The following is a 15,287-nucleotide window of genomic DNA, read 5'->3' as shown; positions in this document are numbered from 1 at the left end:
AGCCATGACTAAGACAAAATATTTGTCCACAAGGTGTCACCGAAACACAATTTAAAGCAGCTGCAGAATAGCGGTGCAAGTGCTGCCTGTCATGGCTGAGGGAGATATTCTATAATCGCTTCCACTTTCGGTTGCTGTAAATAATCTTTGGCATTTTGGTAATGTATGTATTTCAAGTTCTCACCTCAAGTAGGCCTATGTGTACTTGTGAAGCATCATAATTATTACGCTGAGACACGCAAAGCACGCAAGATTGCGTAGCGCCACTCAGAGACAACAACCTTATACTATGCAGCAGCAGCATAAAGTGGTTTAATGCACACGTTTTAAAACGTCATACTCCCAAATAGAAGCGCACTTATACATTCTTCCATCACGCTAACTTCTAATGAATGAAACCAAAGTCCGTTTTCTAATACTGTCTCTGATGAAACAACAACTAATCCCCATTTTGCTGGGAACCCCCTGGAACCCCGTCAAGGACCCCCGAGGGTCCCCGGACCGCAGTTTGGGAACCACTGCCTTAATGAAAAGAGCCATTCTGCAGCTGGTGACAGTACAGTAGTCTGATTTAACTCATGTACATACACGCTCAATGCGATAGGTGCCTTCAGCTGCAGCAGTGCCCTCTCCTCCCATGTCTGACCAATCAGACGCAAAACTCCCCATTTCTGACCAATCAAACGCGAGCCTCCCCTCATTTGTGACCAGTCAGGCGCGAGCCCCGAGCCCTCTTTGCTCACCCCCATTTCTGACGAATCAGAGGCGAGGCCGCCTGCGCAGATTCAAACACCCCTCTGAAGGAGGCTGGGCGCGAGAATCGGCGGGATGGACAAAAATCATAACGTCAAATAGAAGTACAGACAAGTGGGATGGAAACAGCCAGGACATAGTGTAACATGAGTAGTGTGTTAGCTTCTGCAGCTTAACGTTGGCTGTTGACGCTTAGTATACTTCGTTAACAAACAAGTATAAGGAGAGGATATAGTACCGCTTCGCTTTGGAAAGATGTTACCGATGATGAGAAACGTATTTACAGAGATAGCATAATGTTATGGACTCTACGTTAAGTTAGCTTGCTGGCTAGCTGAATAATGCTAGCTGGCTGCTGCTGCATTTCAGAAACAGTGAGCAATGAATGACAGCAACTTCTATGGATAAACGTCGGGCAACTTCTGTTTATATGGGATTTTAGAGCGCTGTCACACAGATTCGTCGTTGTAACGCCTTGATCAACCTACCGACTGTCATGGACAACGTGAAGTCACGCAGGTGGGTGCCAGCATAGACACGATAGTGCTGCTTTATCATCTGGCTCGATATCGGTTTGTCACTGTCCCTAGTTTATTTTGCACGTTGAAAATTGCTAAAAATGATTTATTTATTTTTTACCAGTGCTCTGATAATTGGAGTGTGGATGACTACATTGTATCTCTGACAGCCACGCTGACGTGTGATGATGATAAATTACATCGCATGTGCACCTGCACACACAGTCACATTGTGACAAGGGCCAAAAATATTGTTTATGAATAGTTAAAGAGTAGCTAGATACATTATAATTCAGCAACGTAACTCTCCCACTAAGTTATAAGTCTGGTTACTATAAAACGTGAATGATACTTTCAGTTGAAAACTAGAGAAAACTAGATATATTTGATCATGGCTTACACAGATGTTTTCTATATTAGCGCGAATAATATAGAAAACATAAATTACCATTTTCTACTAGTGTGCACGGGAGGCGCGCGGCTCATTGTCAAACAGTAGTTATGCAACCCAGTAGCACAGCATCCTTGGAAACACACATTACTTGAAAGTGACAGGTCAGCCAACTTGTAGTTATTACAACTGTGTCATAGGCGTGGTGATATCTTGTTCTTGGGGCAAAAAATTCCACAGCTCAAGCTACAACAGATAAAGTGTTTCTTGTCTGTTTTAGGTACAAATTTTAATCATTGGGTCATCATGGCACATTGTGTTCCAGCAAACAGAAAAAAAGCCAATGACAAAAAGTACCTGAAAGTTCCCCAAAGTAGTTTACAAAAAACAAATCAGAAAGTACCTGAGAGCCAGACAACAAATAGGGGCATGTTATGATTGTGACTTGATAACTCATATTGGCTTCTTAAATTATAGTGACTGAAGTAGGCAAAGCCTTGATTAATGATATTCAAAGACAGCTGGGAGCATAATACTGAGGATATTTGGAATTACATTTTATTATTCTGGATATTAGTATTGATTTATGATGTGATTCAATCTAAACAAACATGGCAATGATGTAATTTCAGCCTGAATGAACTGTTCAGAGGCGCGTGTCCCACCCCCCCCTCTCCCTTTGTGTTCCCATCTGGGGTGAGATGGGTGGGCCTTGCCTTTCACAATAAGACAAGCTCAAGGTTTGACCTGGGGAAAGCACTATAATGTGCTGATATCTTTTGGCCCATAGTCGATATCCCACTAACTATTTTTGGCATTGACTGATGAAGTAATGCGGCAAACTCTGATGGACATGGTGTTTACATTGGAGTCTTTTTGTTTTTCCACTACTGCGATGTTTGGCTTAAATAACATAGTTGTTCCTTTTACAGAGGGGAACTTAACACTCTTAAGCTTTTGCAGTTCAGTATGATTTTTTATAAGTTTTTTAAAGATAAGAAGGCCAAATTATGTTTTATTCAAACTGTAAAAAGTCTGCCCACTGTTTTTTGAAACTTCAGTGGCCTGGACGGCTGGACCGTTAGGGCTTTGCCATCCCCCTGGCCACACCCCAGCGTACCGCCTCCTCCGTGTCAATGACACACACACACACCTCTAGAGGAGAAAGAGCCTGTTGATGTGGGATCACCTCTTTCCTCCAGCCCCCTCATGCCCCTCCTTCCTGTTCAGCCATAGGTCCAGACTCACTTTCACATTTCTCTTTGCTCCACTGAGGGAGTCAGGCCATACCAAAATTCAATCGCCATGTTCAAGTCTCCACACTGAAGAAGAGCTTTCATCCACGGTCAGATACGAGACCTGAGGGAAGCCCCCGCTTTTTGTGTGTGTGTGAGTGTGTGTGATAATACAGGTCTGCTCTATGGTAACAGCTCATGGGACCGGCTGTCTCAATTTCTCGAGCTTGGCAACGGTTTTAATTTCTCCTCCATTTATTAAAGTCTTCTACACTACCACAATGTTAGGCCAAAGTGTTGCCCAGCAACAAGTTTTATAGGAACACAGAAGTATAGTACTAGCCTACGATTTCTCCTGTCAGAAGAGAGGAATTATGCGTTGTGTATGTAGTCTTGACCTTATGCTGAGTCTGACAAACTTCTGGATAGAGTAGTAGATACTAGATGCTCCTATTCTATTGTATAAATGTTTGTCAAAAATAGGGTGTGGGTTCTTGGTCTGCCAGAGGTGGCATCATAATGTATCTGGTGGGTGAGGCTGCTCTAAATATTATTTATGAACGTCCTGTTTAATAAATTCACTTCTCCTTTTCCTCACTGGTACTCATACTGAGGCTGGCCCAATCTGACCAACCGATTTCTGTAGTTGTTACCAAGGCAACAAGTACTCTTCCTGGGATCCCCAGTGATGTCTACTCAATCTCTTAACATTTTGTACTAAAAATGTCCTCATGGCAGTTATGAGTGTTGCTGGCCATTTGTTTGCTTGCTAAATGGCATATTCAGTTCAGTTTTCTGTCTTCATTATGCTGTATGATGTTCAGAGTCAATTCAGAAGTATTTCAGTTCTTATATCAGTCGGTGAACATCGCTTAGCGGGCTGCCTGAAGCACCTTTCTACGATTCTCTCTCTGACAAAAAAAAACAACTGCAGCTTCTTGCGATTGCCATTCTTGTTTTTGTGTTCAAAGCTATTTTCGCCTATGATATTGAAAGAATAGGACTCAACCACAACCAGTGATTTGACTATGTAATTTAGATAGATATGCTGATGTGCTACTCACTCTCTTGCTCCTACAAGCTTACTTCAGATGATGCCAAGTGCTAATGCTGTTAACAGTCTCAGTAGCCAGATCTTTCTCCACACTTCTCTTTGCTAATGTGATAGCAAGGAAAGAGCTCACCTAGTTAATTTGACTAACTAATTTAAAAAATCTACTCTAAATCAAGCCAAAGTTTCCTCCAATACTAATATAAGTTTAGCTTTTTGCACTTTCTCCTGGTCTCCTTCACAGCTTGTGCTATGACTTGATAATTGCTATTTAATGAAAATTTTTCAAGGAAAGAGTTTTACATGTACCCATTTGCGGAAGCAAATAGTTTGCTTAATGAAAAATATGCTTTCATCTTACAAAATATCAAATAAAGTTTTGTTGACATCAGACCTAAGGTACTGGTACTGGTGCCTATACCGAAAATTTCCAAGCGATACCCGATTTATATCAACATTCTTGCTTAGCCCTATATGGAGTGACCCGATAAAGAACTGTTGGCTCCATTAATAGAATCTGCTCTTCTTTTCCTCTCCTTTCCCACCTTCACCCTATATATTTTAGCGAGGATGAGGATGAAGAGCTACACTCCACAGATCCAGAGAGCAAAGAGAAGAGCAAAGACAAAAAGTCCCTGTGCAAAGTAAAGTGGTCTCGAGACGAGGTAAGTTTATTAGAGGCACATGTGAGGTCTGGTTAAAAGGAGGTTTCATAAGTTCTTTGAGTGAGTGAAATGGTGACTGGTATATATGAGAGTAAGCATATTGTTTGCATGCAATTAAGAAAATGACATGTCTCTCTGTCTGTCTTACCATCTTTCCCTCTTTCCCCTTTCTTTTCTCAGGATGAAAAGCTGAAAAAGTTAGTGGAGCAGCATGGAACTGACTCCTGGAAACTAATAGCCAACTTTTTTGCAGTAAGTACATACAGTAATGTGTCTGCATTGTGTAATAAACTAGGCGTTGGCTGTCCTGGCCAAAAATATTCTTGTGAACAGCGTCATCACAATTTCTTTCTCGTTTTTGCTGAAAGATTGCTTAGTGCCAACACTGTAAAATCACAATTTGTATTGCAAAAACACTTTAATCATCAGATATTGAATGTTCTATTTAAATATTCCTAGATTTGTACCTTAAACTCTATACTGAACATAGAGCAGCTTTTGTTCTATTGAAATCTTCACATTTGAACTTGTTTGTATGCTGAATACTGTATACTCATCATGTTATCATCTGAAGAAGTCAGGAAACCACATTATTCATGTTTTCACAGTAACAGAAATTGGCTGTGGTGTCATTATCAGTGGTGTTTTACTGCATCATATAGTGGCGCTGGTATACTGGCCCACCCCTTTACATCCTAAAATGTAATGGCTGTCCAAGCCATTTAGTAAGCCGATAATGAACGTGTGATTTGGTGTAATGAGGTGTTGTGCTTTGTGCGACTCTGTCACAGGGGAGGACAGATGGCCAGTGTCAGCACCGCTGGCAGAAGGTGCTCAACCCAGAACTGGTGAAAGGACCCTGGACAAAAGAGGAGGATCAGAAGGTAAGGGGAGCTGGGAGTTCCCTGTCCTGGATAGAAAGAAGGATGATGAAATGGGTAAATGATAGGGGAGGCATTAGGAAGGGGGAGTAGAGGGTAACTTAAGTCAAAGAACACAATACAAATAAATGCCACAATGTGCAATGTATCTTTTCCCTCCTGACTAGCAGAGCGTGCACATGTACAAGCTCACATCCCGCCAAAAAAATTCTCTGCCTTGGCTTTTTTTGGCTATGTAAATGCTCCACTACCTCATCCCTAATACAACACAGACTTGCCAAGTCGCTAGTTTAGAGCCCAGCCCTTCTTTGTACCGAGTGGAGGCTAATATCTGTCTAAGCTGTAAGATGAACAATGCATTCCTTAAATGGAACACCACTCTGCAGGAATCTCAAGAACGGCGTCTCATTCCACCAAAATCTTGGCGTCACAACAACAGAAACACAGTCCTATCGATAATACCCCGGGCTGCCAACGATGACATCATAACATTTTTCAGCTGTGACAGAAACAGCCAACAAGCTCTGCTGCTGCAGGGGAAGCATTCTAAACATTGGCTATCAATGAGAAAAGAAGTATGAAGCACCTTCTCTCTGTTTATATAGGCCTGTGCTATGAATGAATCCAACTAGGGCCTTACTCTGACTTCTTATACAAAAAGCAAAAGAGGAAAGATACCAATATCGGTAGATGAAGCGGTATATATGTTTAATGAATGAGAAGTCACAGCTGTCAGTGATTTAGTAAATTTCCCTCTCCTGACTGTTTGTGCAGGTTATTGACTTGGTACACAAGTATGGCCCCAAGCGCTGGTCGGTGATTGCTAAGCACCTCCAGGGAAGGATTGGAAAGCAGTGCCGTGAGCGGTGGCACAACCACCTTAACCCGGAGGTGAAGAAGTCTTCATGGACCCAGGAAGAGGACCGGATCATCTACGAGGCCCACAAACGCCTCGGCAACCGCTGGGCTGAGATCTCCAAGCTCCTTCCTGGACGGTAACATAGAACTCACACATACATTTCTTATCTCTACCAGAGGTGACAGGTCGTATTCTCCATCATCCAGAAGTGTAAATGTCTCCTTCCAGTTTAAGTGATGAAACAAACCTCCATCCTCTCCTCCTCAACAGGACAGACAACTCCATCAAGAATCACTGGAACTCCACCATGAGGAGGAAGGTGGAGCATGAGGGCTACCTACAGGAGGGCTGCCGGGCTTTCACCTCCGCGCACGGTGGAGTGAAGAGACGCCACCACAGACCCTGCCCTCCCCCACCACCAGACCCCCAACACTGTGACCACAGCCCCCTGGCCATGCCAGGACCAAACCAGGTCCACTGCCCTACAATCACTTTATGATGACAATATAGCCTATACAGAGTCTTTGATTTGTTTTATTTATTTTTTTCAACTAATTGTTGCTTCTTGTGTTGTCTTCAATGGGTTTGGGTTGGGTGTGATGCTCTGTTTTCTAGATGGGGGGATATCCTTATGATCCTCACAGTGGACACTTGATGGACAGCCTCCCAGATACCTCAGGCTTCTTATCGGTGAGTCTGTGTATGTGTGTTTCTGTGTGTGCAGCTGGGAAACACTTGTCACATCCCTTTATTTTCCTGACTATCCGTAGTTATCCTTTTAATTGCTAACTCTTGTCTTCAAATCAAATACTTGAATGACTCTTTTATTTTCACTTAACATTCAATAATGGATAAGGGGGTAAATCTCAAATGATATTCTATGTGTAAATCTGTTACCTTTTTTGTCTCTTTTTCTTTTCCTGGTTTTCTTTCCTCTCTCCGGTCCTCCTCTCATCCTCTCCCCCCTGACGTTTGTTTATTCCAGCCGTCCTGCCTCGATGACCCTGACAGAGAGCAAAGAATTAAGGAGCTTGAGCTGCTGCTTATGTCAGCAGAGAATGAAGTCCGACGACAAGTGCAGTGCAGAGGTCCATGTGTAAGAACACACTCCGAATGTGTGTTAGCGTACTTAGTTAGCGTAGCCTGCGTGTGTGTTTGTAGCTTCCATACACTGCAAAAACAACATCATATCATTTAATTCAGCATTGAGTCTTAAAATTATTTACAAGTGAAAGTTATAACTATCTTAAAACAAGTGAAAAAATTGCCAGTGTAGTGAGATAATTTCACTTTTTTAAGTGTATTTTTCTTTCTTGAATCAAGTGTCATTTCCTCAACACTAGTGGGGTGATCTGTATTAATCTGGTTTGTATCAAGATACTGACACAGATATTGACACTTGTTTCTAGAAAATTCCCAAATCTCACCTCCTTTTCTGTTTCTAGAAAATTCCCAAATCTCACCTCCTTTTCCCTTGTTTTAATGAAAAGATTTTAAGACTCGAGACTAAATGTCTTAGCATGATGGACTTTTTGCAGTGTATACATGCAGAAACGAGAGTAGCGCACATGTACGTATGTGTGCCTGTAGCCTGATTTGCTGTAGTAACTAGCTTCCCATCTCGCTACTCATTCAGACTGGCCTGAAGCTGTGCTTAGTAGCCACCCTACCCACCCGCCCCCCCACCACCATCGTCCCAAATATTAACCTCCTCTCTCATTCCCTCCAGCCCTCGCTCCCATGCGCACGCTCAGCCAGCAGTTTGGTTTGGAACCAAGCACTCTCTTCTTTGTCTTCTGTTCTGTTCCTTTCCTCTCCCTCCCCAACACTGTTTTCCCGTCTCATTTAATTCCTCATACTTCATAATCACACTGTAGAAGTTAGATTGATTAATACTGTATGACTGGTCAAGATTGGCCTGATCTGTTACAGTATCATCAGTGTTTGTTCCACATTTTAATGAAATTTATCTGGTCACAGATGATTCCAAAACTGACACAAATTTAGAATAACATTACATAACATATACCAAACCATCACTATTAAATTACAGACAAATCTGCTGCTGGAGCCAGCTCTCTAACACCGGTGTTCTTTCACTGCTGCCCCTCAGAGCTTGGAGCACTACTCAGCCTGGTCTGACAGTGTGTCAGATGACACCCTGACCACAAGTAGCAGCAGCCTAGAGGAGCAGGCGGAGGGACGGCCCTGGAGGGGCCCTGAGGTCCCCCAGGGGCCTCCAGGACAGCTCCCCGTCTCCCCCAGCAAGTTCCTGGCTGTAGAAGCCAGCACTGTGCTCTCTACCTTGCAGACGATACCGGAGTTTGCAGAGACGATGGAGCTCATTGACTCGGTGAGTGTGTGTACTTGAGATTAGAGAGAAAAGAAATCATCTGAGTGTGAATTTGTGTACAAAAATCAAAAGTCATGGAACATGGATGTATTGAAGATCCACTGTAGATGTGTTTTGCTCTGCAGGACCCTGTGGCGTGGAGCGAGGTGGCCAGCTTTGACTTGTCTGAGACAGGGACACCGCCCAGGCAAACCCAAGGAGGTTACACCCCCCTTCATCAAGAGAGGATGATTGACGATTCAATGGGCTACACAGTCAACACCCCATCTACCATCTCTGGCCGCGACAAGCACTGTGCTCCGTTTGGCCTGGGCAATATCAACTGCCTCACTCCCATCAACACATCCAAACCCACCCAACCGTCCATTGGGAGGAGGAAGAGAAGAGAGAGAGGGGATCAGTCTCCTATGTGTGACAGGACCTGCTCTTCCTTCTTGGAAAATGTCTCAAACTCGCCCAAGAAAACGCCCACAAAGTCACTGCCATTCTCCCCATCACGGGTAAACTAAACCTCTATCTTCCTTTCTTTACCCACCGTAATTCCTCCCTCATCTGACTTGATTGTCATCATAGAGTTGATATACTATGGTTGCATTGCCATGTGGGTAACAACCCCTTTCTGTCTGGTTGTTTCCCCAGTTCTGCAACATATCAGGGGCTGAGCATCTGAATCTGGATAACCCCGCCCTCACCTCCACACCTGTGTGTGGCCAGAAGTGTCTTGTCAACACGCCCCTTCACAAAGAAACCACACCTAAGCACCAGAAAGAGAATGCTGGGTAAGTAAACAATAGGCAGCCACATATTTGTTGCAAAACATTTATTTTCTTGGTTATATTGTGCTGTGTGCTTGACATGTATGCATTTTTCATTTATATCTTAAAATATAGCAATAAGAGACTGCATTGTTTACTGTGATAATGGGTAAAACGGTGAAGCAAAAGGTACAAGACATAGCCGAGTATCATCAAGCCATAACCACAATAAAGAACCTCCTCAGTGGCATGGCTTTTATACAGTGCAACATTTACCAATGCATGTGTACAGTGTGAAAGGTTTTCTTCAAAGTAGTATACATAAATATAAATAAACAGGAAAACGCAAGAAAGATTGCTAACTAGATCCACGGTTCCCACAAGAGTTGGCACAACCAATAAGGCTTGCTGTTAGGATGAGTCTTTGACCAATCCTATTGCTTGGTGGAAAAACAGTACTATATATACTATGCTCTGACTACTTTCCAGGTCCAGGACTCCTAAATTCCGTAAGACTGTCATGATTCCAACCCCGAGGACACCCACTCCTTTCAAAAATGCTTTGGCTGCCCAGGAGAAAATGCACGGGCCACTGAAGATGGAGGTAAGTGGTCAAGCACGGGTATCAGTATTTACCTGCACGATTTCACATTATGTGCTTTTATTTGTCTGTTTTTATGTTTATGTATACTTATTTCTATCGCTTGTGTTATCTCTGTTTTGCAGCCGCAGCCACTGGCGTTTCTAGAGGAGGACATTCGGGAAGTTCTGAAGCAGGAGACTGGAGCTGACATCTTCAACAGAGCAGACCTCCAGCCAGACTACAGAATGTGGAAACACAATGTATGTGTAACATGCACACATGAATATCTTCCAGTATCCTAACATAATAACCTACTCTCTTATCTGAAGAAACCAATATTTTAACCAATATTTTAACCACTTACAGAGATCCTGAATTTAAAAATGAACACCCAAAGTTGTGCAGGTCTACTCTCAAGAGGGATGAGAGGATTTATTGTTATGTAAATCTTGCGCTTTCCATTTCAGATGGATGGCCCAGCTAGGAAGGTGCGCAAGTCTCTTGTGCTGGACCCCTGGGGGAAAGACTGCCTCAACGTCCAGCTCTTCCAGGAGCAGCTCAACAATGCACAGGTAGGTCACTCTGAAGACACTGTATGACAGACGCTGTGGGCAGTGGTGTAGAGGTTGTTGACTTGACTCTACTCGCCTTTTTTGGTTTTCCATTGGCCAAGTACCAGGTACCAGGTACCATATTACGTAGTACCTGGTACTTTTTTTCGTAGCACCTCCGTCGTTCCAAGCGAGCTGAGGCGATACCAAAAGGTGACGTGAAAACACTGCAGACCACTGATTGGTCAGAGAATCGTCATCGCGACACGGGACGTATATGCTAACGTTAGCTACCAGGCTAGCTTACCCTCTTGCGTCGCCTTGAGCAGCCAGAGAGCAGTCTGCTGTCTCGCTGCCTTCAGCCTCTTCTGAAATAAAAATCTGTCTCCTTGCTGTGACTAACAGCCACATACCGAGAATCAAGAACACCATCGCTTCGATATCCTCCATTGTAGCTGTGTGTCGCGTTTCATGCAGCGTCGGGGGTGGGGCACATTGAGGGGGTACTATCTGCAGTGGAAAACCAAAGTGGTACTACCAAAAGCGATTCGAGGCGAGTCGATTCGAGGTGAGTTGAGCCGGTACTATGCCGTGGAAAAGCGGCATTAGTCTACTTTTTCTGGATAAATAAAGGTTATATCAAACTTCTCAGTCAGCAACAGTTTGCCATTTGCAGTTGTCTGTATTTGGTAACAATTTATCTAAAATGCTGTATGAATTTAGTGTAGCATCACCATTATTGTTATTGTTAATCTATTGATTCATCACAAATTACTTGACTCACTCAACATCATATTGCAGATGCCAGAGGAAAGTCTGCTGACCAGCTCTCTACTGATGACCCCAATCTCCAAGCAAGAAGAGTGCAGCCGCCCTTTGACCTCTGGGAGAGAGGGGCCCCCTTTAGTCCCCCTGCATCGCCTTATCAGCCCCCGGGTGAAGAAGCTTCCCACCACCCACAAAGCACCAACACACGCCACGGTACAGGTACATAGAGAACTGACCTTATTTGAAACCAAAGAAAATGAATCAGGTCCTTCATAAAATATTTTAATACCTTTTGAAAACATTAGAGGAAAGATGCAGCAAGTGTTCACTGGGTTTAAATTTGCAATTATTGCCCTTCTATAAAAAATATACCCTATAAAAATAAAAAAGAAAGATGTATTTAGCAAGCTCTTTGTTAAAGGAATATGTCCTTATTTAATTTATGGCACAGCAATGGGAGCAGAAGTGCCTAGTCAAAGACCGTTCTCAGCTCTTGTTATGGTTATGCTACATAATTAAGGTTACTGTTTACTAATACAATTTGGTTTCTGAACTGCTGAGCGGGCTGTTTCAAGCCAGAAGGGTCAGCTGCGCCATTAGCCTATTGTTGAGATCACTAGGTTCGAAATTATCTTATTAATTATTATATTAACAATGTGTCTAATATTGTTGCTGTCACAAGGACATGCCATGCTTGGGCTCCTACATTAGCTCCTACATGATGATGGCTAATCTTCTTTAGCAACCATCGGTAACTGTCTTTCCTGCAGGTGAACAGTGAGTGGGAAGCGGTGGTTTATGGGAAAACAGAGGACCAGCTGATCATGACAGAGCAAGCCCGTCAGTACCTGAACCCCTACCCGTCGTCTGGCTCTACCTCAAGGGCCCTTGTGCTTTGAAGCCGGCCCCTCGCCGCGTGGGCACACACTACACCCGTCCAACAACTAAGACCTCCACTGAATCCTCTAAAAGACAATCTGGTGTAGGCAAACAAACACAATTTCCAGTTCTCCTTTTTTTTTTTTTTTTTTTTAAAAAGCAGAAATGCACTGCCAAGGACATCAACAAAAAAGCATGGCTGCTGTTATGTTTCTAGGTCACTGCCCAAGTAGTTTCTTGTTTGTAAGTGTTATCAAGTTGGCCTGTATTTTCTTTTGAATACACACAAGCTGTTGTCCTGGCTACATAAACAGTTTTGTACAGATGACAAAAAGCTAGATATTTCTGCACTAGTCAATAATGTTGAAACAACCTGCACATATAGTAGGCTGTAGATATAGATTGTTTATTACTAGCAGTGGCTGCTTCTGAGTTTTATATTGTTAATATATTGTTTAAATGAAAAAAAGACATTTTATGATGTAACGCTACTCATTATGTATCTCCTCCAGCTTGTTTCATTGAACTGCCCTATCGCTGTTATCAGATAAAAACCACGTACCAAATTTTTTTTTTTTTTTTTACTGATGCCCATGTATTTTTAAAATGACACCATGGGTTTTTAACAAGCTGTAAGTGACCACAGGTCACACACTCAGCATGTATATGATAATGTAACCTTTCAATTCAAATCAGAAAAACACCAAAAATGCAGTTACGTGGTTTTTTGAGACAGCAGCGTTATGTTGAGAATGCTTATCCCTGCTGATATGAAGTCTTGGAGGACGGAAATAGGAAGCTGTCAGTATTGCACTACTGAGTTGAGTTTGCTGCTGAGAAAGGAGCAGTGTTTTAAGGGCAAACTGGATAGCACTTGCAACATGATGGTATCTTTTTTAACAACACAAAGTTTCCTTTCCAAGGCCATAGTGTCCGCTGAGACATCGGTTGAATGTATTTCATTGCAATGTAATTGTGTAAGAACCTCAAAATGGAAGGGTACCTTATTGTTTCTTTCTTTTTCTTTTATTTATTATCTGACAGCTCTAAAGATTAGATATTAATATAAATCGGACACCGTAAGTTTTTGCTGAGAAGTTTACCTTCGCTGACAAGACAGCCTAAAAACTCTCACTCGCCCCGACGCAGTTCAGCTGCTCCTCTCTATCACAGAAAACGAATGGTCACCATTGCTTTGGTCAGAGGTGTCAGTGTGTGGAGTACTGACCGTAGCGCTCTTATCATCAGTGTTCTACAACAAGCATTTGGTCGAGAAGGACTTACCTTTTGTATGAAGGCTGTAGGTTTTATTTATTTAATGTCTACTAATTTATTTATTTCTTAAAAAAAAAAAAGTTTAAGAGAAATTATTGAAGAATTATATTTTCTTTTCTCTGTCAAAATCAGGATTGGGCTACCGTTCAGTTTCATTTCTCCAAGTTAGAAGTAAACATGCACTGCCACTAATGTCATCTATTCAGTTTTTTTTTTCTTTTCTTCTGATCAGGCGAGAACTAGCAAATAATCATGATGTAGTTATATCACTGATTTAAAAAAAAAAAAAAAAAACATAGGTAGGACATTTTTTTCCTTGGAATCAAAGTGTGTTCTTGTTCTCTTTTAGGTAGCAGGATTCCATCTCCGACCTCTAATCATAGGCAAATTGCACTTTTTACTCATTGTTTCAAATGTTGGATTGTTTGTTTGTGCTGATGATGTAGCTCTTGTTTGCGTGTGTTTTTTGGCATTAGATGGATGTCTCACTATGTGTGAGTATTGAATACTGACATGAAGGTCGAGCTGCTTGATTTTTACATTACAATGTTCTGTTTTCCGGCTTTGTAGAAAGCGTGTGAGTTACATACACTAGACCAAAGCCTTATGTCTAAGAATGTCTTAGACAGATGGCTCTGGGCAAGAACACTGCTAAACTTTCACAGCCAGCTACATGGGTGGCAGTGTGTCTTAATGGATAGAGAGACCATCCCATAACCAGAAGGTCCTGGGTTTGATCCCCGCAACAGTGTCCTTGAGCAAGACACTGAACCCCTACCTGCTCACTTATTGTTTGTCGCTCTGGATAAGAGCGTCAGCTAAATGCTTAAAATGTATTGTAATTGTTCATGAATTCGGGCTGTGATGCTGTTGAAAAAACTGCACTGTGCTTCCATGTTAATAGGCTGATTCATGATACTGGTGTGATGAAGACATTTCCGTTAATGTGTTGATGATCTGTTATATACCAGACCAGTGAAGTAACACTACAGCTATAAATGGTCCTCCCAGTGATATTGGCATCGCTGGATCCAGTATTAGTTATAATCTGGATTTTGGTGGGAGGATTATCCAGCATTAAGCATTTGAGTGAGAATAAGAAGGGAATCTTGTCAGGGAGATCAAGTGGAAAGATCAGGGTTGTACACAACTCCAGAACAAGGAAAGTAGGCTAAACTGACAATTAACATCCACAGAAGAGCTTGATGTGTATTTTAATATGGCGGCTGAGATGTGTTTAACAGCTGAATTTGTATATATTTGTGTTATATGTTATGTTTGTCGGTTTGACTGTTTGTACATTCCATTTGTAAGTCCAAGTAATTTTGTTTGTATGTTAACATTTGGCCATGTAACACCATAGGTTTTGAGGGAATTAAGTACATGTACAGGATAGTAGCAGCTGCCATACTACTGTAGTTATGCATGAGCAATACACAAGATGCTGGACTTTGCTTTCCTCATTTACAAGGTAAATCACAGATGTAACACTTGCGCTATATTTTACAGTGTTTTCAGTTGAAATCATAACCAAGGTACCATAGAATTCCTGCCAACTGTCGTAACCATGTACTTAATGTGGAAAAATAAAATGCATTTGTTGCATGACATCTACAGCTTTCTTGTAACTTGTGTTTACACTATGCCATGTTTGTGAAATTGAGGGGAGGGCTTTCTCTGCCAAGTGTCCCTGTACAAATTGGTATACATTACATGGTGTTTCCCACGTAATAAAGATTTCTGATGATCTGACATGCTCGCAGCAGGCAT

The 15,287-nt window shown here is 42.2% G+C and overlaps 1 protein-coding gene across 1 annotated transcript; it reads left to right on the top strand.

The window, feature by feature from the left end:
- Nucleotides 1-1,249: 1,249 nt before the first annotated feature.
- On the top strand, nucleotides 1,250-12,262 carry mybl1 (v-myb avian myeloblastosis viral oncogene homolog-like 1). The gene is made up of 16 exons (XM_071544104.1): nucleotides 1,250-1,272; nucleotides 4,508-4,613; nucleotides 4,794-4,865; nucleotides 5,405-5,497; nucleotides 6,269-6,489; nucleotides 6,624-6,825; nucleotides 6,969-7,043; nucleotides 7,339-7,449; nucleotides 8,467-8,706; nucleotides 8,814-9,206; nucleotides 9,346-9,485; nucleotides 9,951-10,065; nucleotides 10,188-10,304; nucleotides 10,512-10,616; nucleotides 11,397-11,582; nucleotides 12,134-12,262. Exons 1-16 carry the CDS (start codon nucleotides 1,250-1,252, stop codon nucleotides 12,260-12,262), a joined length of 2,328 nt encoding a protein of 775 aa, XP_071400205.1.
- Nucleotides 12,263-15,287: the final 3,025 nt, after the last annotated feature.

Source organism: Centroberyx affinis, unplaced genomic scaffold, assembly GCF_046629955.1.
Source record: "Centroberyx affinis isolate AG114_WGS23_722 - 3 ecotype Tasmania unplaced genomic scaffold, CSIRO-AGI_Caff_v1 ptg004463l_1, whole genome shotgun sequence".
Lineage (NCBI taxonomy): Eukaryota > Metazoa > Chordata > Actinopteri > Beryciformes > Berycidae > Centroberyx > Centroberyx affinis.
The sequence above is the reverse complement of the archived record's forward strand: the minus strand, read 5'-3'. Positions and strand labels throughout refer to the sequence as shown.

What these genes read in the sequence shown, in the direction of transcription:
- mybl1 (XM_071544104.1), top strand. Translation starts at nt 1,250, where the DNA reads ATGGACAACGTGAAGTCACGCAG. An exon ending in CCATGCCAGGACCAAACCAG is followed by an intron (nt 6,826 to 6,968) that starts GTCCACTGCCCT and finishes TCTGTTTTCTAG; the next exon opens with ATGGGGGGATATCCTTATGA. An exon ending in TGCCATTCTCCCCATCACGG is followed by an intron (nt 9,207 to 9,345) that starts GTAAACTAAACC and finishes TTGTTTCCCCAG; the next exon opens with TTCTGCAACATATCAGGGGC.